The following is a 23,837-nucleotide window of genomic DNA, read 5'->3' on the forward strand; positions in this document are numbered from 1 at the left end:
CAATGTAACACCGACATATAACAGAGGACAGCAGAGCTTGGGGGAGGGCCGCATTCGGCACCAGCTGACCGGCTTGCTGCCTTCCCGCCTCTCTGTGGTTTCCTGTGCCTCCAAGTCGTTCTCTTAGCTTTGAGGATAGCGTGCGGCACGCTACAAGGCGAGTTTACGATGAGAGAAAGCATCCGTTGTGTGTTCTCTTCCCTCTCCTTTTGCATTCTCCTGCTTTTGTATTTCCCTCTGTCCGTAGATCATCACAAATACGGTCACTGCATCGCGCGGTTTCAGTTGCCCCTCTGCGGCCATCTGGAATGCACTTTTTTCTGATAATAGGAATCCACTGGAAGCTATTCCCTTTTAAATCATCGAGATTGAAAACTCATTTCTTTCAATCTGCTTTTTGTGTTTAGTTTGTGGTCCTTCCGCTGCACCTCTGATGAGCACGGTTGGCTACATACGGTGCGCGAAAGAAGTTCAACGTACATGCAGACATAGCTAGGAGCACATAGAGTTGATAACAGTATACCCTGGTTCCATTCGTCCACGTGTGCTGTTTGCCGTTTGTGAAACTACAAGCACAATGTGAATCAGAGAATAGAAAAGTTCACTGACATTACAGTACCTGAGTTTGACTCAAGGCCAAGGCATGAACAACAATCGCCGTGTATTTTTAAAAGGCACTCACCAAAATCGTGCGTTACGGACTGAACCAGCCGGAGTTCAACCCTGGCTGTGGGCAACATGGGTGATGAGTGACATTCAAACTGGTAATGGAACCCCCCCCCCCTCTGCCCTTCATCAATCTTCAAGAAGCAGCATGGTGAAGAATGGTCAAGCAACCGCTATCCAGCACTGGATTGACAAATGGGCTGGACATTATTATTACTGTTGGTATATTATTTAATGTAGCATGTATATATTCTAATTGTACAGGAGTGTATACAACCACTCCTTGACGTATACGTGTTAGATTCGTTCCTGGAAAACGCGAGTATGTCAAAAGCAATTTTCCCATAAGAAATACTGATAAAGGAGGGGGTTAGGGGATTTCACTCACACTCGCAGACATAATCGCCTATATTATCCTAGCCTATATCAATCGTCCTATTGCCATCGACGCTCCTCTTTTATATCTTCTTCTCGGTCCTTAAATCTTATCTTGCTACAGTACCCTCTCATTAACAATCCCTTCACCACCTGCACCCCCCCTTCCTCTCCGGATGTTAAGACTCCCCAGGCCACCTGTGTTCTTAATTATCCCTTCACAACCCGTTGTCTTTCTAATTTCTCTCAGCACCCATTTAATAAATCTCTAGTGGCTCCGTGCAACGTCTCTCCTTCACTTAGTCCCCCGTGTATTGTAACTACGCCGGAGTTGTGTCGAGATGGATGGAGACGAGGAGGGAGACGCGAGACAAAGGGAAGAGCCCGCTGGTGGAGCACGCGAGTCGTCATCGCACCGCACCGGCTGCTGCTGGCAACGCCGTTGGGTCGCGGTGCCAGGCTATGGGTGGCGAACGTCACGTTGCGGTTGACGTTATTACGAAAATTGCCTCGCGTACGTCAATAAAAGGTCTAAATTCAAAGCTGCGCGTTATTCCAAAATGGCGGACCACAAAAGCACGCAAACCGAGGAGTGCCTGTGCACAGTGTTCTTCCCCCGTTATGCACGAACTTGCTGTCTGTAAATCGCATCTGGGTACTCTACATGACTGCATCGACAGAGAGAAAGTGATCAGATAAAGTGATACGATAAAGTGATGAGAGATAAATTGATGAGATAAAGTGATGAGAGATAAATTGATGAGATAAAGTGATGAGATAAAGTGATGAGAGATAAAGTGATGAGATAAAGTGATGAGAGATAAAGTGATGAGAGAGAACGTGATGAGATAAAGCGATGAGAGAGAAAGTGATAAGATACAGAGATGAGTTATTATGATAATGTTCATGTATTTGATAGCTTATCTACGTATTTATTCAAGGCAATTAAAAAAAAACATTTTCGGGGGCCAATATCATTATCCAAGAAATGTGCAATTCACGAGTATCTCTGGAACGTATCCCTCGCAAATAACGAGGAAATACTGTACACTCATGAGGAGGAATTTTAAATATGCATGTCTGCTCAAACACAGGAGCTATTTGTGTACACCCCCAATGGGATACCACCGTTTAAAAGGATGTCACCGGTAGATAACTGATTGAACTGCTGCCAATTTTAGAGATTTGTTCACTTTCTCCGAATTTGAAAGGGCCCTGCATTGGCACGCACCACGAGTTGCAATGGGCAGGGTGCGTGTGGGGAGTGGTGGTGCAGCGGTTAGCGCTACGAACACGGCAACTAGAGTTCGATTCCCGCTCACGGCCAACACCGGTGACGATTATTTGAATCGGTCCTGTGCCTCCCCTAGGTCGACTCGGCCTCAAATGAGTACCTGGTGTCATGTGTAAACATCGCCACTGGGGAGACAAAGGTGGCTGGGCGTGGTGTGCTGTGCCGGCCTTCATAGGTGCTCACTAACAGCACTTGTCCCAACAGTCAGTTAAGGCTACACGGGGGATCTTTGTCTTTGTTTTTGCACTCAAACACTGCACAACGTGCCCAATGCGCTTTTTTCCACTTTAGAAGTCAAACAAAGTCCCTTCCACTTGCAATACATAAGAAAATAAGGACTTAAGCGAAGCTGCGCTTATCGCCATGGATGATGCACCTCATTGATACTCGACTTAGTCATGATGATCCTGCCAAGAAAAGTCCTTTGCGTAGCTCACCAGGTGACAGAATTTGAATGCGTGGATGTACGCACGTATTCATCTGTGTATGTACAAATGTGTGCACGTCTGTTGCAGGCGGTTCTGTAATTAGCCACTGTACTACGACCCTGGCGGGAGCCGGGTTCGATTCCCGGCTGTGCACATCAGCGGAGAGTGATCTTTGAACTTGCTCCTGAGCTTCCCCCCCATACTTGGCCTTAAATGAGTACCTGGGCGTGGGGTGTAAACATGGACATAGCGGAGACTGAGAGGCGCCCAGGTGTGGTGCTGGCCACAGTACCCCCCTTGTATGCCGTGCAGTTTTCCCATCGTGGATTTGACCATTCGCGCCAAATGCATCGAGCATCCAGCTCATTTTGAACAGAGGGCCCAGAAGTCCCTTGCACGAGACAATCGTGAAAAGAAACAGTCGCAGCCTCTCACCCTCCATTGTTATTCCTTGGCCATACCCACAAGGCAATCCACGGTTCCCAGAATTCACACTCCACAAAATGTGTGCCACACAATGGAATGTTCATCTTCCGGACCCCATCCTTTGCCTACAAATATATGCAGAATTTCGTTCCATCCGTCTTCATATGAACAAAACAATTGTCTAGTCCAGGGGTGGGCGACCTGCGGCTCCGAAGCCGCACGCGGGTCGTCTTTAAGGGCCGCTTCGTGACAGTTTATTTATTAAGGACCCAACACTGTCTCATATTGACATGTATTGGCGGCTCTTGAAATCGAGTTGCTTTATTGAATTCTAAAAAAAATTATCCTTCTTATGTCGCTTGCCGACCCCTGGTTCAGTCCATCGGTCTTTCGGCTTTCCAGACGAATATTATCAAGAAGCATTTGTTTGTAGCAAGCCCTGGACTTGTTTCCACCTTCTGGGTCCTACCAGTCAGGGCCTGTTAAACAATCGCCGCTGGATTATCGGATGTTATTGGCAAGATTGCTTCAAATAAACTACGGTGGACCCTCCGTTCAACGCAAACAAAAAAAACAAAACCGTGCACAAACCGAATTACTCGTTTCCCCGCAGCATTGTAAAGATGCCTCGAGTCCCCGGTGCCAGTTGACCAAATAAAAAAATTAATTTCTCGAGAAAAATCGATGCCGCCGTGACGTATACGTCTGTCAATGCCGGTGACTGTACCGGAACAAAAATAAAAATAAAAAATGTGCCGCTAAATGCGGGACATAAAACACAAAGGGCAGTCGATCCGGCGCACTTTGCCTTTGATTTTTTTGTAGCAATTAACCAAATGTTTATCAATGTCCTTTGGCATCATGGAATTACAATTTGGAGGCTCTCCATAATTAATAAGAATCTTGTAACCTTGTGTATTTTCCACGGATATTTTTTGTTAATTTAATTGCAGCTACTTAATAGCACTACTCTTGGGGTGACGCAGGGGAATGGTGGCGAGTGAGCTGTTGTACTGCACTACGAGCCCCACAACCCAAGTTCAATTCCAGGCCATGGCTAATATCAGTGGCGTGCAATATGTGAGCCTCACTCGTTAACCAGTCCGCACTGAGACCCACGTGGTGAAGTATGGTCAAACAACACACGACTGATTCCATGTGAAGAAGCCTTCACTCACCTAGCTTATTATTGAAATAACATAGCACTTGGCTTAATTTTGAATTATCGAAATGCACCTACACTATCTTCTTGGTTCTTTCGGTAAAGTAAAGTCACGTAGAATGGAAATAATAAAATAATAAAAATAATTCTCACGGCCACAACGCAAGCAGCCGGTCCACCTGAGGACGGCTGCTTGCGTTGTGGCCGAAACGTCGTGAGAATGATTTTATTATGTTTTATTTTTATTTTTATTATTTTATTATTTCCATTCTACGTGACTTTACCGAAAGAACCAAGAAGATGAATCCCTGCAGTCACGAAAGCTTTAAATCGGCACCTACACTAGATATTCCTTCGAAAAAGTACATTAGTAAGAAACCACCGTTCGAAAAACAGTCTTACATTCACCGGTATTCCTTTTAGAGAGACATTGGGCAGTGTGCAGCGAGAGCGGAAATAGGAAAGTGAACATGTTACACGAAGGGTTCGTGACCTGCTTGGATTTGACCCGGTGGAGGACGGGAAATCTTTTTCGCGGTCTCGCCCCAGCGAACCTCGTGTCTCTCATTTCATTCCACGTTCCTTCCTCGCCCCCCTCCCCCCGTTCACAATACCCCCCCCCCTCCCAAGCGGTCTCAGTTCCTCCTCCCTCCCTGTGCCCAATCATGATTTTGTTCTTTTGTCGCTCCTTGCCCGCCCCCCCTCGCACTGGAACAAACTGTCCCCTACATGTCAGGCAATCAGCCTTGCCGTCAATTTTTTTGTCGTGCCCTTAAAACTGGCTTGTCCCCCCCCCCCCCCCCCCCCGCGTTAACCCCCTGCCACCCCCAAAACTCCCTTTCCACCTCCCTTCCCCATCATTTACTCCATCCCCTCTTGTCAACTTCCCTCACCCGTTCATCATCAGTCGCTCATCATTCACCACTCATTGTCACTCCCATCATCGTTTATCGTCATATTCACATTGCGTGCTACGACATCATTTTCTAATCAACCTCATCTCAACGCACACTATTTTTTTGCCGTACAAATATTTAATTGTTTGTTCAGCGCTTTCACCAGGGCGCTACGTAAATTAAATGAAGTGTCCAGGAGGCAGGAATGGTTGTCTACCAGTTTACTGCACAGTTTTTGTCATAGCCCGTGCGCCGATTAAACAAATCTGTGGAATAGGTGAAAACCAAAGACACGTTGACTTGATCGCTAAACAGAGTGGCAAGATGCTCATTCTACGAATACGTACTGTTCAATATTTTTTGTTCAAAGGAGGAGAAACGGCCAGGTGAACGGCACGCACAAATCAACACCAACACCACCAGCACCGTGACCCACAAGCACGACATCACGATTAATGCAACACGAGGCATCTCAGAGTGCCGCAGATCTCTAGCGACGCCTGGGCCTCGACTGCAACAATTCCCAAGGGACGTCCCGATCTTCCTTCGGAGCTGGGAGCCTCCGACCCCCAGCTCACTGCGGCTGCTGCTGCTGCTGGGTGTTACGTAAGCCGCAGCGAGCGGCTACCATTGCCACGCCATATTTCCACAGCGCTCCTCCCTTTTTTTTTGGTTATTTCCAAGGTGACATTTCTCTGTTAACGTGTCGGGGGTAATAGCGCAGGGCATTGCACGAACCCTGCGCGTCCCCGCTGATTTAAAAGACGAGGTTCAAAGACGTAGATTGATTTATGCAAATCGCCGCTACGTGAAATAAACCAAGAAAAATACATTGGGGAGCGGGGGGGGGGTGCTGAAACGCGACGGAAACGTTGCGTCGCCAAGGCAGTAGTCCCCTGGAGAGGCTCGCACCCTCGGCCCCAGGAACGTGGAATTTCCACCACTGACCCAGGGATGCAAATGGGAGCAGAACATCACTTTCGACTTTAATTTCCCTAAATGTAAAGTATGTAATGGTGCAGGCCAGCGTGGGAAATAACCACGTGATGAACGGCCACCAACGATGGGCAGGTGCGAGTGTGTGACAGGTCGTTTGAGCGAATAACCTTCAAAATACAAAACACCTGTGGCCTTTTAAAAATTAATCTGGGGTGGGTTTTTTTGCCACTTGATGGGGGGGGGGGAGGGGGGTAATTCTCATTGTCTGGTGATAATGCCAGCTTGTGAGACACTCACCCACTGCTGATTAGCAGCGGTGTGGTGGAACGATGCATCAACTCATCAGTTAATATCGAGTCCGTATGTTCCCGGTGCCCACATCGAATTCCTGCCGTTAAGATTTCAATAATTTTTTGTGTGCTTGCTATATCAAATGGGCTTCACAGAATCCCTACAGCCACTAGAGGCCGCTAGATTCAACACGATAAAATATAAACAAATTATTGAACGGAACAGCAATCCTGAAGCACAAGGATGACTTCATTCATAGGGGCAAATCGTTACGACCTCAAGCGGAATATTAGCAGTAACCTAAAACCCTTGCCAATCCACTGCTGGATGAATGCCTCTCCATACCGCGTGAGTATTGGGGGTTGTTTGACTGTAATTCGCCAAATTGGTCAGCGCAGTTTGGTAAAATGGGGCAGTCAGGGTCGGTTCAGGTGTCACCTCGCCACTGATGCTCGCCGTGAGCCGGGAATCGAACTTGACTCTCCGGGTTCACAGTGCAGGTCTGCAGTGCACTAATCACTCTGCCACTGCTCGACTCCCACTGTCATCATTATCATCAGCAGTTATCGCAATCGTGTCACTGCCCCATCGCCTAAGAGCTTGCTACGACTGTGTATATATAATTTGGGCTCCGTGTGTAGAGGGAGAGCACGCTGCAGTCTTAGACAACGATCCCGGCACTCGCATCCAGCGCTCTAATTACCCAGGAAACTCTGAGCACCACAGCGGGCGCCAGGCAGGTCACTCGAACTAACTGCTCCATTCATCACATTCCACACCGTCAGCTTGGGATGCAAGGAAATGGAACACGCTGGTAATGCGAATCATCCGTCTTGTACCGTTCCGACACGCTCCGCCATAACGCAACACAGGGCACAAGCGTGCCGTGTGCATCGGATCCCACGCTAAAAAGGGCAACAGGCTTAAACGTCAAACCCAACACGTTCTGCGAAATGATGAGAGAACCCATCGCAACGGGACAATTCGTGCAGGCTGGAGGGTGCGCCCCTACTCACAAACAGCATCAAGGCACGGCTCCCAGCATGCCTTGCGTGTATGTCACGTGACCACCAAGTTGCATGTAACAACTCTTATGCATTGGTGGTTTAGACAAAAATGTGAGCATTGTACTTATGTATCTATGTTCAACTTATTTCGCACTGTATGAAGCCAACCGTGCGAATGTGGTGATAACATGACATGCACCAAAAGCATGATGGGAGTCGTGCCTTCCTGCTGTTTATGAACACACCTTTGAGTGTTGTTATTTGCAAAAGACCTAAGCGTGGTGTTACATTGACACCAAACTCCTTAATGTCCCATCAGGCGCACTGCTGGACTCGAAGCCAGACAATCATCATTATCAGCAGTGTTCTGTCCACTGCTGGATGAAGGCCTCCCCAAGTTGTCATCATCCCTCACTCGCGGTCCTGCGGTTGCCACGGTCCATCCCACTCCCTAGCACGAGGGGGGGGGGGGGATTGCCGTGGCCATCGGTGAATCTCGGAAAATCGGCAAAAAAATACAAAGTGGGTAAATAATTCCACATTCGGTTAAGTATGCCCGTGTGTAATTGTAGAAAATAAAAATGGCGCCATCTAAACAGCACTCGCTTTCAAACCAATCCGCAAGCAGACTTACCCTTGGACTAAGCACTGTTGTTAATATAGCAATTACAGCGGTACAACTTTACATGCAGCAATTTGTGCATGACGATTCAGAGCAGAATTAGATTGTGTAATTATTAGTATTGAGGTGGGCCTCACCAAACCAGATTCCAACTATTTTGGCGGGTTCCTCTCCAATTGACCGTTTCGACACCGCCCTGGTGCCAATTCACATTCTTAGCAAACTATTAATTTCGAGGGCAGCGAGTGTCACCCGTTACTTACGAAGCAGCAGAGGCCCTAATAGGAGTGCGGAGACAGGTCCCGCACACAGACACTGGGCCACCAAGCGCAATCAACAACAACCGCCGCCGTTCGCTGACAGGTGACTATCGCAACAGCGACTGCGCCAGGCTAGGTGCGGCTTTGAGGCCATGTGAAGTGTCGCAGGCTCGCTGGCAGGTGATCACGGAACAGACCCAGGTGAAATGGGATAACAGGCGGAGATGACCGGATGATCCAGTAACAGTGCTCCCCCAACTGTGCCAACTCGCTGTGTATTATTAGCCAGCCGGCACTCTGCCCGTTGTTGTGAGCATCACTCCTCCACCCTCCGTTGTTGTTGTTGTTGTCGGAGGGGACTACCCCTCCTCCTCTATTGGAGCCTACAGAGCGAAGTAGCGGTGCACGATGCGTACGAAGTAAAACCACAGATGGTGAGCACCCTTCATGTTTGTATTCGAGATATTTACAAAACTCGCACAGATTCACTTATTCGCCTTCATAATGGAGGTTTTTTTTTTAGTTATATCGCGTAACTTTGTGTCGTTAAACCCGCCATCATCCAACAGCGAATTAGTAAGGTTTGTCACGTAAACAATACGTGCCAATTAGTTACGAGTTCAGCACACCGCTTGTATGTTGGAGAGTAAATCCACAACATTTACAATTCGAGTACGACGTTTCGCCGGTAATTACAAACCAGCCTCATCAGGCGACAGCCAAAAATGTGACAAACCACTAATTAGCTGTGTCGGATGGTGGTGGGTTTAACGACGAATTCATATTTACGCAATCTAACCTTAAAAAAACCCTCTATTATGAATAATATTGGTCGCGAAACTCTTACCCTCTTACAACGAGGTGGCCAGCTAAAGTGCCAAGCTGGCACCGCTTAGATCCTGGGTTTGAATCCAGGCAGTCACCTGGGATGAAACTATTTAAACACGTTCCTTCGGAGTGGGCAGGTAGGAACTTGGTTCCACAGCGCATTCGTGCACGACAGAAAGCTCACAGTCACATGACGCACTTAAACCAATCCAGGAGCGTACATGTTTGGGAGGGGCTATACACGACAGACAAATAATCCCTGGTGGGCAGTGTGGAACCTGTTGTTCCTACCTGTACTTTTGCTATTTTTATTTCACCAGGTTAGGCCCACTGAGCTATACAGCTCTTTTTCAGAAGCGACCTGGCCATCAGAAATGATAGCCCAACGAAGTGGCTTATCACGTGGAACTTTACGGCAGCCAGATTCCTCGAAATAATGCCGAGAATATTGCGTCACCGATTTGAAGGAATTTTCTCAGAGGTAGTTCTGTGACATCCGCTTTCGTGGGCCCTTTCTCTACCGCACAGGGCCGCACTTGCTTCGAGGGCGACCCGAACACGACTCTTAACGCCGATAGACACGACGCCGACGGCACCATCGCGATGAATTGGAGGTGAAAGGAAATTAATGAGGAGACGCTGCCTATGAAGCCCCCCCCCCTTCTTCCTCAAGTGGGCAGCGGGAGGTGAAATTGTTTGCACGACAAGGAACCTCATACTGCCGAGTTGTACTGTACCCTTCTCCAGATGATGAAACGTGCTTTTTTCCCTGTATTTAAAAATGTTGGGGTGCGCGTCTGAGAATCTGGTGTGTGTGTGTGACCAGATTTTGTTTAATATATTGACACTGGGCAAAAGTTTGGGCTGCACCTTGATTTCCGGAACATGTTACACTGCAGAGAATACGGTAAATATTGTATCAGAAAGCGATTAACCAGGCTTACAGAGGACAGCACACTCTGTAATGCTGTGCTGATACCCGCCTGTGATAGGGAAGATGGTTTGGAAACAGCCAGCCATGCATTCTGACAATATCTAGTGGCTGTAACAGCACTCCGATAATGGTTCCTAAGAAAATATGCTGGACAAGCAAAGTACGGCACACTCTTGACACGCGGTCTGTGTCTCTTTCACACATTTTTAGAGGTGAAAATATATTTTTTTGTACCGTCAAAGCCTTTGCAAGCAGTTCACAGCTGAATATGACGCGCTTGCAAGTGTACTATTGTGCTCACGTTCATTGCCTCCATAAACAAAACTGCATGCAGTAAACATGTATCAGTGCTGTGCAGTGCTGAAGCCCATCGGAAGCCGCCACTCGGAGGGACAATGGCCAAACAGAGCGGCAGTCGAAGAATGGACCGCGATCGCGAGTACGTCCAGCGCGGAGACGGAGCAATAAAATCTGTGCGTACGCAGACTTTGGGTGGATTCATCTTCTTGGTTCTTTCGGTAAAGTCACGTAGAATGGAAATAATAAATAATAAAAATATAACAATTAAATAATTCATTCAGACTGTCTTATCGACAGACCTGTTCTTCACCTGAGGACGGCTGCTTGCGTTGTGGCCGAAACGTCGTGAGAATTATTTTATTGGTTTATTTTTATTATTTTATTATTTCCCTTCTACGTGACTTTACCGAAAGAACCAAGAAGATGAATCCCTCCGGTCACGAAAGCTTTAAATCGAAAGTTGGGTGGATTGTTAAGTCGCAGGATCGTGAGAGGTGGCGTCGCCTTGGGGTGTCGCTTCACCCATGGCTGTACGTTGAACTTCTTTCGCACCGTACGTAGCCAACCGTACTCATCGGAGGTGCGGGGGAAGGACAACAAACTGAACACAAAAAGCAGTTGTGCAGAAATGAATTTTCAGTCTAGCTTTTAAAGTGCATAGCTCCAGTGGCATCCTAAAATCGGAAGGAAGAGAGTTTCAAATGGCCGCAGAAGCGCATCTGAAAGCGCCATGCGATGCGGTGACCTCCATCTTTGTTCGATGGGCAGCAGCCAAAAGCCGCCGCTGCTGCTGCTGCTTGACGACAGCAGCAGCAGCAAAGGTACCGCGGTTTTTATTTGCGGCAAGTGCTTTGTGCTTTGTGCGTGTGCGAACGAGCGGCGAGGTCTGGCGAACGAAGAGTGGAGGAGAGCAGGCGGCCGTCCGCACGACGCAACAGACCCGGCGGGTTACGCGCTGCGCCACCATTGTGCGGAGAGAGTCACAACGCAAAGTCTCCTCTCTCTCAGGGGTCACGCGACAGCTCGGAAGGCCCCCACCCCCATCCTCCTCTACCCCCCCCCTCCTCTACCCCCCTCCTCTACCCCCCCTCCTCCTTTAACCCCCCCCTCCTCCTCTACCCCCCTCCTCCTCCTCTACCCCCCCCTCCTCTACCCCCCTCCTCTACCCCCCCTCCTCCTTTAACCCCCCCCCTCCTCCTCCAACCCCCCCCCTCCTCCTCCAACCCCCCCCCTCCCCCTCCTCCTCTAACCCCCCCTCCCCCTCCTCCTCCAACCGCCACCCCCTCCTCCTCCAACCCCCCCCCCTCCTCTAACCCCCCTTCCCCCCCGTGGATCTTCCCCGCATTAATTTCTTCTTCACGAGATGTTCCAATCTTTGTACTTAATTTTTATTCGATTGTTCAGCACCTTAGGGGGTGGAACAGCTAGTTGCAAAAGGTACGTTGCTGACATTATTACGATAACCTAATTACGGAGGAATTGTTTCTGGAACCGCCTCTGCTGGTAACACACAATTAAAAACGTTCCTTCGTCCAGCAGCCTACCGAATTTCCAGACCAACATTATCAAGCGGTGTTTATTTAAGCAAGCAAGCAAGCAAACTCTGGACTTGTTTGCAAGATGATGGGTCTCAGCAGCAGAGCCGTGTTTCTGAACCAAATGCTGCCAGATTACCAGACGTTATTGGCAAGAGTATTCCATTTAAAGACAAATAAAGCACTGACGTACGGGGTGGTGGGGTCCGCACCGGTAATGAACACGAGACGGATGATACAACGTACTGGAGAAACAATATATATACAAACAAATAACAATTAAAATCACGTGACACACACTAGCAGTTTCATCCAAACTCAACTCACCAGCCTCTTTTTCTCGTCCAATTTCTCTTGCAATTTCAAATTTGCGGAGACCTGCGATGAAGAGATGAGGAGCAGAGAGTTAGCCGTTGGCTAAAGAAATCGGTAAAGCAGCGCAGATTTTAGAGAATTCCGTTTCAGGATTTACACTCAACGAGGGCAGAATGTGTCCGAGAGGGTGGCCCACCAAGGAGATGGAACTATGAAAATAGCCTCGTGTGCAGAGGGCGATTGTTACATCGCAAGATCGTGAGAGATGGCAAGGGACTTGGGGAGGCTTTCATCCAGCAGGGGATCGGCCAGGGCCAATGATCATGCTAATGAAGAAGGCAATTTCTGCGAGTGGTTAAAATGTAAACAAACTCCAGAGGGCCTCTGTAGGGCTCTCTCTAGTGGAGGCCCTTCCGCCAGCAATGGCCATGAGCTGGCAATTGCAGGGCTGCAGCTCTACCCTGTTATGTAATATATATTTTTTTATCTTTACATACTCTTTGGTTCTTTCGGTAAAGTCACGTAGGTGAAAATAAAAATTAAAATATTATTTTATTTAAAAAATAAAAATATAATTTTATTTTATTTTTTCTTTCGGTAAAGTCACGTAGGTGAAAATAAAAATAATAAAAATAAAAATATTATTTTATTTAAACAATAAAAATATAATTTTATTTTATTATTTTTATTTTCACCTACGTGACTTTACCGAAAGAACCAAAGGAGTATGGATCCTTGCAGTCACGAAAACTTCGAATCTACTATCAACTGTCTTCCTCCATGTTAACACTGGGTGGCATTGAAGCAATAATGGAACAAGAACCTCACTCTTAAGATTCCTACCACCTTGACTGGGAAATCGGTAACCGGAGCCTTGTCCCCTCACCGGATGCCAAGCGTGCAAACCCCCAACGGCACAGCGGCCTCCGCAAACGTCACAACGGCGTCGTTCGCAAACGTCACGGTCTAAGTGCCATCGCTCCGTGGTGCGAACCCCCTAATTATAATAATTGCACCGCAACTAACGAGGCGGTCACACGGCTTTGTCGCTTTGGCACTTTGTTGCCGGATGCGCGCAGTCGCGACCGCTTTGGGTACCGGCGGCGTATTGATCCAGGATGGGGTTACGGGCTAACATTATTTGTCGGCTTCTCTCGATGGAAATAGAAGCAGGATAGGAGCAGGTTGCAGCGAAGGCAAAAGGTGAAACGGGTTCTTTGGAAGCCCCACACTGGAATTGAAGATTTGCCATCCATCCGATAATCATTTTATTTTATGCATATATTTTTTATATATGTTTTACAATGCTAGCTTCACTATGGTACAAATAAAGTAAATGGAATGAACCAGGAGTGGAATTTCCATCAGATGCCATCTCAAGAACATGGGTCTGATCCCAGCGGTGTGAACAAGGTTACCACTACTACTGATGTACAAAAAAATATTACGGGAAAAATAATCTCTAAATACCAGACAGCGGGGAGACCTACACGTAAAGTCACTGTCTTGAGTGGTGTATCAATAACATGTTTACAAAAACCAGGACTATAAAAAAACTGAAGAGCTACCTGGGAAAGAGGACACCCTGGGGAAACCAGGACAGGTGGCAACCCAATTTGTGGCTCTATATCACCGAACAAGATGAATTAGCGCAATTGCCGAATGCCTCCGCTGGGCCCACTAAGCCTGAAATTAATGCCGAGCGACAGCTTTTCCTCGACTGATGTCGGCAAACGAAGCGACACCCTCCAAGTTGAAGGCGGTAGAGGGGCCTCCACTAGAAGACGCTTGAGACAGCCCCCTCCAGAAGGTGTCTTGGCCTACTCTTCCAAGCCTGGCCAGCCCGTCAAAGGATGGGAGTACCCACACTTTACAACGCCACGTGCGACCGCCGGTCGACTAAACTCTGGTGAACCCATTGAGATTGCTGCGTCCAGAGAGACTGGGGGGGGGGGGGGGGGGCGGTGGGGGGTTGAGGGGGGGGGCACAGAGTTAAGAAACTTGCTCCATTGTTTCGAATGCCACACTGGGTGATCAAATACAAAACTGTCGAACTGTGGATTTCATGTCACAGTGTGCTGAACCGTTACACCGCAGCAGCAGCAGCATCCCCTGTGCCTACAAGACTCGCGGTACGACTGCCATGCGGCACTCTCAAATGGCGAAGGAAGGAAAGCGCGAATCTCGCACACCCGAGGGAGACTAACGCCACTCACCATCATGGCCTCCTGCACTGTGAGGTGTGGCAGGAGGACATCGTCCTGCATGATGTAGCAGGACATCTTCCTGAAGGTGCGCGGGTCGCGTGGATTCCCATTCACCAGGATCTGTCCCTTCATCCCCGTCTTCCTGCACCGCACACAGCAGCAGAAGCAGCACTTGGTTCTCTCTCGGCCACGACCAGGCAAGCGTGAGCACTTGTTTTCGCAGTCCATCACGAATGCGCCGCGCCTGATCGCACCGCGGTAAGCTCTTTGGAACACCACGGCTTTTAATCCCGATACAAAACTGGCTCAGACTCGAGGATGGATCCCGAACATCATCATCTCGCAAGTAACTGGTTCCAGGTCTTCGGGCCAGAGAACCCCAAAACTGCGCCGGCCGTAGCGCTCCACAAGCTATGCACAGGGGGAGGTACAGCAGCAGCTCATCGTGGGCTGCGGATCGCAGATGGCATCAATTGGGGTCCGTCGAGGCTTCTACACCACCACCACTACCGACAATAACAGCAACAATAATTATGTACTGTATAGCCATTAATCAATCTAATGCTGGATGAAGGCTTCACCCAAGCCATTTCGACGATAATAGGGCACGCATTGGCGAGATGTTAACTACCTCGCCTGGTATACAGGAGGTCGTGGGTTCAATTCTGACCCTGAAGCTTGCTGTACATTTGGAGTTCGCATGTTCTCCCCGTGGATGTGTGGATTTTACTCCGGGTCCTCCGGTTTTTCCCTCCACATTTAGAATCGACAAACGTTTAGAATATTTGGCCGCTATAAACTTCCACACGATAAGCCACTCCGTTGATTCATCATTTGCGGCCAGGTCGCTTCTGAAAAAGAGCTACATAGCTCAGTGGGCCTTCCCTCGTAAAATAAAAAATACAAAATGTTTCATTTTCGTTAGCACACGGTCAGTGCGGACCGGTGAATTGGGGGCGAGCCGAGAAACGGTTCAGACATCGCTCGCCACAGATGTTAATCGTGAATTCAGGTTGCTGGGTTCATAGCGCAGGGTGCCAACTAAACCCCAGGAGCACACATTGCTTCACCCCCACAGCGATCGTTCCAACGGAAAAGATAATGACCGTCTTCAAAGCAATGCACGCCGAGGCTGGGAGCCAATGTAGTTTTTCTCTATCGGACGAGTAGAGCGATAAAGCGGTGCGTGTGTGTTCCCAAGCAGCATTCTGTTAATGCATTAAGAAGATGATTATTGTCAACTTGCCAGGCCACAGCCTAGATCAACAAAGTATTGCAATATCCACGCCTTGAAGGTATTAGGAGATCAATCAATGAATTCAAGATAGTTTTGTCTCAATAGTAGATTGCTCAAGTGATTGCTACTCAAGGCGGGGCGCGGTAGAAAACAGCGGTTAGCGTACTGCGCTATAAACCCGATAACCTGAAATCAATTCCCCCATCACGGCCAACATCGGTTACGGGTGACATCTAAAAAACGGTAAACAGGCCCCGCCCTTCACCAAGCCGCAATGGCGAGCAGGGTGACAGCACGGTCATTTAAACCCCATAACTGACTGACACGGCACTGGGAGGCCCTCGCAACAATTGGGAGAAAAGATATCGATCATGGCCCCCTTCGGAGCGCGTACTGCACAGCACGCCTGTGAAAAACACAGGCGCTGTGTTAGAAACGAGCGCGCGTACTCAAGTGCGGGACTTCGTTTGATGCGAGGACGCCACTCACCGATATCCGGCCAGGATGTTCATGAGCGACGATTTTCCCGCGCCCGATGGTCCCATGATGCCCACGAGCTCTCGGCTGCAGAATTTACCCGAGAGACACTTGAGCACCGTCTTGTAGCCTGTGGGAGTCAAGACAGAGGTCAAACGTCGCTCACACTGTAGCCTGTGGGGGTCAAGACGGAGGTCAAGGGTCGCTCACACTGTAGCCTGTGGGGGTCAAGACAGAGGTCAAACGTCGCTCACACTGTAGCCTGTGGGGGTCAATACGGAGGTCAAGGGTCGCTCACACTGTAGCCTGTGGGGGTCAAGACAGAGGTCAAGGGTCGCTCACACTGTAGCCTGTGGGGGTCAAGACAGAGGTCAAACGTCGCTCACACTGTAGTCTGCGGGGGTCAAGATGGAGGTCAAGGGTCGCTCACACTGCAGCCTGTGGGGGTCAAGATGCAGGTCAAGCGTCGCTCACACTGTAGCCTGTGGGGGTCAAGATGGAGGTCAAGGGTCGCTCACACTGGAGCCTGTGGGGTTCAAGATGGAGGTCAAGGCTCGCTCACACTGTAGCCTGTGGGGGTCAAGACAGAGGTCAAATGTCGCTCACACTGTAGCCTGTGGGGGTCAAGATGCAGGTCAAGCGCTCTCACACTGTAGCCTGTGGGAGTCAAGATGGAGGTCAAGGGTCGCTCACACTGCAGCCTGTGGGGGTCAAGACAGAGGTCAAACGTCGCTCACACTGTAGCCTGTGGGGGTCAAGACGGAGGTCAAGCGTCGCTCACACTGCAGCCTGTGGGGGTCAAGACAGAGGTCAAACGTTGCTCACACTGTAGCCTGTGGGGGTCAAGACAGAGGTCATGCGTCGCTCACACTGCAGCCTGTGGGGGTCAAGACGGAGGCTGGGTGGGGAGGGGAGGGGAGGGTGAGGAGGGGCTGGGTGGGGAGGGGCTGGGTGGGGAGGGGGGGCTGGGTGGGGGGTGGGAGGGGTGGGGCTGGGTGGGGAGGCGCTGGTCACCCCGTGGTGCCCTTATAAAACTCAACGTTTAACCTACTCACGCCGGCTTGTGCCCGCCCTCACAGTCGGGCATATTTGCGGAATACACCACGCCGCCGTTGACCCTGGCCATTGACCGAGCAACCCAACGTTCCTCTATCAGCTCCCTCCGCATGAATGTGTTTAAGCATTTTGTTTCAAAGATTTTACATATAAGGACCTATAATACGAAACATATTTGATAAACCTATATCTAAATAGATTATTCTACGCATGCCATTTCAATGTAAGTGTGCCATAGCTGGTGTTCCCAAAGCAATACCAACTTTTTAAAAAAGGTTCTTAGTCAAGTCATTTTAAAACTCAATGGATTTTCTCAGAAAATGGACTGCAAAGCTTTGGGCAAAAATTCAGCAATGAGTTTGCTCGCATCGGCATTATCCTATTTCTAGGCAGAATTCAATTTAGGCTCCACCAAGCTGACAGTTCAATGCAACTTGAAATCCAATCCTCTTCCACATTCCTGTGCGGCCGCCATACAGCTGCGCAAGCATTTATTCTTTTTCCTCATCCATTTTTCGTTGTGCCATTTGACCCAAACGTCGTCCCGACTGTGCCGTCTGGCGTCACGTCGTCGCGTGACGGAGCATCCATTCGGATCTCTCGCAGAGCGGAGACACCCTTCGTGTCGGAGAACGGCCCACAGAAGTGGGAATCATAGAGCTACCTCTGAGATCCCTTCCAGCGATATACAGCCTGCAGGCAGTAGATGGCAGCACTTGCCACTTCCGATGCACACAACAGTCAAGAGCTATATTCTTTTTTCAAAATCGAGTGCAGAATACAATTTTGCGATGGCTTTTTTGTGCAGTCATTGGTGACCATCAACTCACTACGATCGGGGACCCGGTCGCAATCACAGGCGCCACGGTGGTGAGATGTTAACTACCTCGCCTGGTATGCAGGAGGTCGTGGGTTCAATCCCTATCCCGATGCCTGTATATTTGTAGTTTGCATGTTCTCTCCCCATGGTCGCGTGGATTCATCTCCTGGCCCTCTGGCATTTCCCTCCACATTTAGACGCATTCTTTTCGAGTATTTGGCTGATGAACATTTCCACGTGATAAAGCCACGTTGCTGAGCTATCATGTGGCCAGGTCGCTTCTGAAAAAGAGCCATATAGGTCAATGGGCCTTACCTGGTAAAATAAAAAAAATTGTTTCGTGTTAGTTATTTACAGGCGGCTGCCTGGATTCAAACCAATGCATGCATCAGTGCCAGCTCAGCACTTTGACTTTGGAGTCACCTGCCCACCTCCCCGTACAAGCGAACTTAGTCCATAACCCACAACGGTGCTCCGCTGCCCACAACAATGCAACCTGCTGCAGGAGTCCGTAGAGAAAGTAGGTTGCTAGCAGGCCATCTGTACGAGAGCTTGAATATCATCTCCATTTATGCACAAGTCTTTTTTTCTTTATGGTGCTCTGGTTACCTCCAATTCGTACTGAAAATATTCAAGGATTTGGCCAAACAATTACTAAAGTAGTACGCTCGTGAAGAAAGAACCGTCTTGAGAATTTTCTAGTTGAATCAAGAAAAAATGATGATACTGTGATAGACAAACAGTGATAATAAAATCTGACTCACACGTCGCTCAATAACACTTCCCGAAAGATGAACACATTTGTGCGTTTTGGGAAATGGTTCTTCTGGGACAACAGCCAGACAGACCACTTGACGAAAGTAATGACATATAAACCATTCGAGGAATCGGGAACACAGCTATGCTCCCACCAAGATAATTCACAACTATGAATACAATGTGATATTTTAATCAACTGATATGGACAATTCAATTGAATGTCGTTTGCAAGGCTGCTCACAAAAAAAACCGACACAAAAGCAGCGTTATTCTCTACTGTGCAGACAAAAGGGAGGCAGGCCCAAAGTCAAACGACAACAACAGTGCGCTCGCTCTACTGAATAAAAGATGAACGTCGCGTCGTTGTAAAAATAAACTATAATATACAGTATTGGCAAATATAGAAACGAAGGAGCAGCCTTAATGGCAAGCAGGGTCAGAAACGTATCGGATTTCACGGGAAGAAAAAAAAAGCCACCCAGATAATGTTCTTGTGGTCTAGCCCAGGGATGTATTTGGATAATGTATCGAGCTACCTGTGTCAGAGAAATGATAACCAGAGATGGTTTCTTTGCAGGTTGAGAGATTGGGGTCACCTATCACAGGCACGAGACCGGGGCACACAATATATGGGGAAAGGGCAAATGACGCACCGCTTTGGTGGATAACCAGTCAGAAGATAATTGCGATTATGATGCTCGTCAAAGTCACGACTATTTGAATTCGGGCAATAATAAAAGTCAGGCGTTACTACACGCTATGGTAATTCAATGATTACGACGGTGATTATGATGACATTTGGACAATGATGGCAGTCGCTAATTATACATGCATTATAATCATTCACAGCGATTTTGCAATCCACTGATATCACTTGTTCGTCTATCATCATGAGCCATGGTCAATCCACTACCGTATGAAGCTCCTCAAGCCGTCACCAACTCTTGCGGTGTAATAATCCACATGGCAACTGCAACAGCCACCGATTTCATCGTTCCATCTCCTCCGTGGCCATGGCCCCCGGGACAATTACCATTCCTTGACTGCCAGTCCGTTATTGGAGCCATCCATCGTATATGGCGACTCAATGTATGGAATTTCTGTTTCACATAACGTATAAATTAAGGCACAAATTCAATACGTGTCATGTTAAATTCGCATTTTACAGAATTTCGAATCTCTACATTCTAAATGTTGTGGGGGAAAAAAATTAACCCGTAAAAACAAAGTTTTTCACTATAAATCCTTCATATGCGTGGCGGCTAGAGTCCTCTCGTTCCTCTGGCTTGAGATGGCTGCCACCTATGGGTCAGATGATTGCCTGCCACTATTAAGCAATTGGTAATTAAATATAATACATTTTTTCCTTAAATGTGTAAAATTTTGGGGAAAAAATTTCACGAAAATAAATTGTCACGCACAACGAGTCTGTGTGCAAAATGTCAGCTCGATTGGATGACGGGAAGTGGGTTAAAAAACGACCGAAAGATTTGCACGGTCGTAAGCGCGCAAGCAAGCAAGCAAGCGAACTTAATATAAAGGATGTAAAAATGGTGCCGCCCTTGCCGCCTGGTACTGCAGCGTGCAGCGCAGTGCAGGAGATTCCCAGGGCTGGTACTTCACTCTACGTGTACTCCCTTTCAATCGCTGCCAGTGGCAACATCGGCGGTGTCGCTCATTCTTCCTCCTCCTCCTCCCGGAAACCGGCACGGAAATGCTGCCGAGGGTTTACTGGAGTGCATTGGCTCAAGGTAACCCGGCCTATCTTGCCGCGAGCAGCAGCCAGCACGTACACCGCATTTTGGGCAAGCGCTATTTTCGCAAAACGGAGATCCATAAGGCGATGCCGGAGGTGTTGTTCGGAAATCGAACGGCAATGCGGAGACGAAGCGCTTGCGGGTGTGCAAAACGAGTGCACGTCGGTGGTCAATTATTGTTGTTGTGTGAATGCCCCGATGGCGTAGGTGAACAGCACTGTGCAAGCAGGGCAATAGCAAATGTGAGACACGCAGTGTGAGCGTTGTGTGGGGAGAACCGCATTTCTCCTGATTATTATAAAACATTATCATTTTTTTTCAATTACTTGAAAGCAAAAATACTAGGTGTGCACCAATTGCCTCATGCGACAATCACCACAGTTTCTAACCAGCACTGTACAGTATTTTTTTTATTTACAGACTTATTTTGAGTATTATTCATATTTTATCATACAATTATCGATTTTCTAGTCAATGTGATTTCAAAAAAAGTTTGCTGCATTCTAGAGTGTGATTCAATTACGCCTCGGGGCCGGATTTTTACCGCGTAAGAACGCATCTCCAATTATAAAATGGGAGGCAATGGGAATTTCGCTTTTAGGGACCACTTCTCAGGAGCATATCTGCTCGTGAAGCCAAGCAGATACCCATAATTACACCGACGATCGAATGCAAAGTTCTTGAATAACATCGTGGACACGGCTAAATGGAAGGCCACGATTGCCGACGGCTTTGAGAGAGGACATAACACACAGAGAGAGCGTGATGACGATGATGATCAAGTTAGCAAACATAAACATGACAATAACCAAACCAAGTTGCCACACTTGGGCCAGAAGACAATAACACGATCAAAAGTCAAACGGGTTCAACGCTCATCAACATCCCACATCATAAAAAAGGTACGACAACGCAGGCGCCTTCAATGCCAGCCACGAGCACCCTGAGAACGACGCTAGCCTGACCCAGATTATATTCTTAGGTTTTTTCGGTGAAGTCACGTAGGTAAAAAATCTAAATTAATAATAGTAAAATAAAAATTAAATAAAAATCACGACGTTTCGGAGGCAACACAAGCTTCCGTCTTCAGGTGGAACAGCTAGCGTGCTGTGACGGTTCCACCTGAAGACGGAAGCTTGTGTTGCCTCCGAAACGTCGTGATTTTTATTTTATTTTACTTTTATTAATTAGATTTTTTTACCTACGTGACTTTACCGAAAAAACCTAAGAATATGAATACTTGCAGTCACGAAAGCTTCAAATCTAGAATTAATGACCCAGATTACCCAAAACGCCACGAGCCGGGCAACGCGTTCATTCCGCGTTCTGGGAGAGCCAATCACCGCCGCCCCCCCCGCATCTCGCGCACACAGCGCTCCCGTCAATCGCTGCCAGTGGCAACGGCGGCGGTGTCGCTCCTTCCTCCTCCTCCCGGAAACCGGCACGGAAATGCTGCCGAGGGTTTACTGGAGGGCATTGGCTCAAGGTAACCCGGCCTATCTTGCCGCGAGCAGCAGCCAGCACGTAAACCGCATTTTGGGCAAGCGCTATTTGCACAAAAACGGAGATCCATAAGGCGATGCCGGAGGTGTTGTTCGGAAATCGATAGGCAATGCCGAGGCGAAGCGCTTGCGCGTGTGCAAAACGAGTGCACGTCGGTGGTCAATTATTTGTTTTGTGTGAATGCCCCGATGGCGTAGGTGAACAGCACTGTGCACGCAGAGCAATCGTAAATGTGAGACACGCAGGGCGAGCGGTGTGTGGGGAACCGCATTTCTCCTGATTATTATAAGACAGTCCCCTTTTTGTTTCATTATTATTGGAAAGCAGAAGTTGGGGATTCGTCTTATAATCTGCTACTTGGCTTGAAACCCGGCATCTGGACACGCAGACACCGACTAGCACGGTTGGCTACGTACGGTGCGATAGAAGTTCAACGTGAAAACTAAAATTGCGCAAAGGCGTCCACAATCTATATTTCACTCAGTCTATGTCACTCACGTCGACATGAACTCAGTCTATGTGTCAATCGTGCGTACATATGAGCTCAGGTCGCTCTGAAAACTGCTTGCGGCTATGGTCTGTTTTTCAACAAGGAATATTAGCCGTTGGAAATCAGGAGGGGGTCGGGGGGATCATCTAGCCAATTAGAATTGGTTCGATGTCGATGACTTTCGCAACTTGTTACTTCATCTCATGAAATTTCAGCTCGTTAGATAGCAACGCCCTCGCGGGTATGTTATGAAGGTTTAGCCGCGATGTTCTATTGTCCGTGTGCAGGTGCTCTGTAGATTCGAATTATTATTATCATATAGCAGGACCATGGAAACATGGTCTCCATGCTCTCCCTTGAGATCTCCGAGTGAATTGTGTTGTGTAAATTCCATATTCCTATGGTGGGGATCAGTCTCCGTAGAAGAGCACCACCGCGTGGTAGAGCCTCAGCAGGCGATGCTCAATTCCATCGCTCTACCACCTTGGTGGATGTCATCTTGGACGCATCCAATTCCTTGGGCTGCCACGTTTTTATTATTATTATTGTTAATCTTGACCGTCGGCCACTGGCTAACGATGATGATGACAAACGACGATTCTGGAATCTTAAAAATGAAAGCATTGGGGCACACCTTCTTGGTTCTTTCGGTAAAGTCACGTAGAATGGGAATAATAACGCAAGCAGCCGTCCTCAGGTGGAGAACAGGTCTGTCTGTTCTCCACCTGAGGACGGCTGCTTGCGTTGTGGCCAAAACGTCGTGAGAATTATTTTATTATGTTTTATTTTTATTATTTTATTATTTCCCTTCTACGTGACTTTACCGAAAGAACCAAGAAGATGAATCCCTGCAGTCACGAAAGCTTTAAATCGAAATCATTGGGGCACAGTTGGACTTATAAATTTAATAACAGATGTCCCAGTTTTATCGTACGAATACTGTGTTCTGTGCACCACTTAAACCCATTAATATGAATAATAAACGTGTGTAGACGGTCCGGCTACGCGGAGCTGGAGATCCAGGGTGCGCGCGTGCATCGGGGCTGTATTCTGTTGCCCTACATTCTGATATGATCCATCTCACTACTGATCTCTGCACCACTTCCAACTGCCCCCAGAGAAACCAACCGACCAAGCAAATCAGCTACGATTCACTGGAGGCAGGGAAACTGCTCCATTGCCTCTTGACGGGAGAATTCAGTGAGCACAAATGAATTGTTCACAGAATGCGGCGGTAAGAAGGCAGCATTTCT

The 23,837-nt window shown here is 48.1% G+C and overlaps 1 protein-coding gene across 1 annotated transcript in view; it reads right to left on the bottom strand.

Moving 5' to 3' along the window:
• The window catches only part of ABCG4 (ATP binding cassette subfamily G member 4), a 78,642-nt gene that overhangs the window by 20,825 nt on the left and 33,980 nt on the right, over nt 1-23,837 (bottom strand). Inside the window, 3 exon segments of the mRNA XM_061550798.1 lie at nt 12,291-12,341; nt 14,495-14,627; nt 16,212-16,329. Coding sequence (XP_061406782.1) covers nt 12,291-12,341; nt 14,495-14,627; nt 16,212-16,329 — 302 coding nt within the window.

Source organism: Lethenteron reissneri, chromosome 13 (assembly GCF_015708825.2).
Source record: "Lethenteron reissneri isolate LAM-NWPU_2019-01 chromosome 13, ASM1570882v1, whole genome shotgun sequence".
NCBI lineage: Eukaryota > Metazoa > Chordata > Hyperoartia > Petromyzontiformes > Petromyzontidae > Lethenteron > Lethenteron reissneri.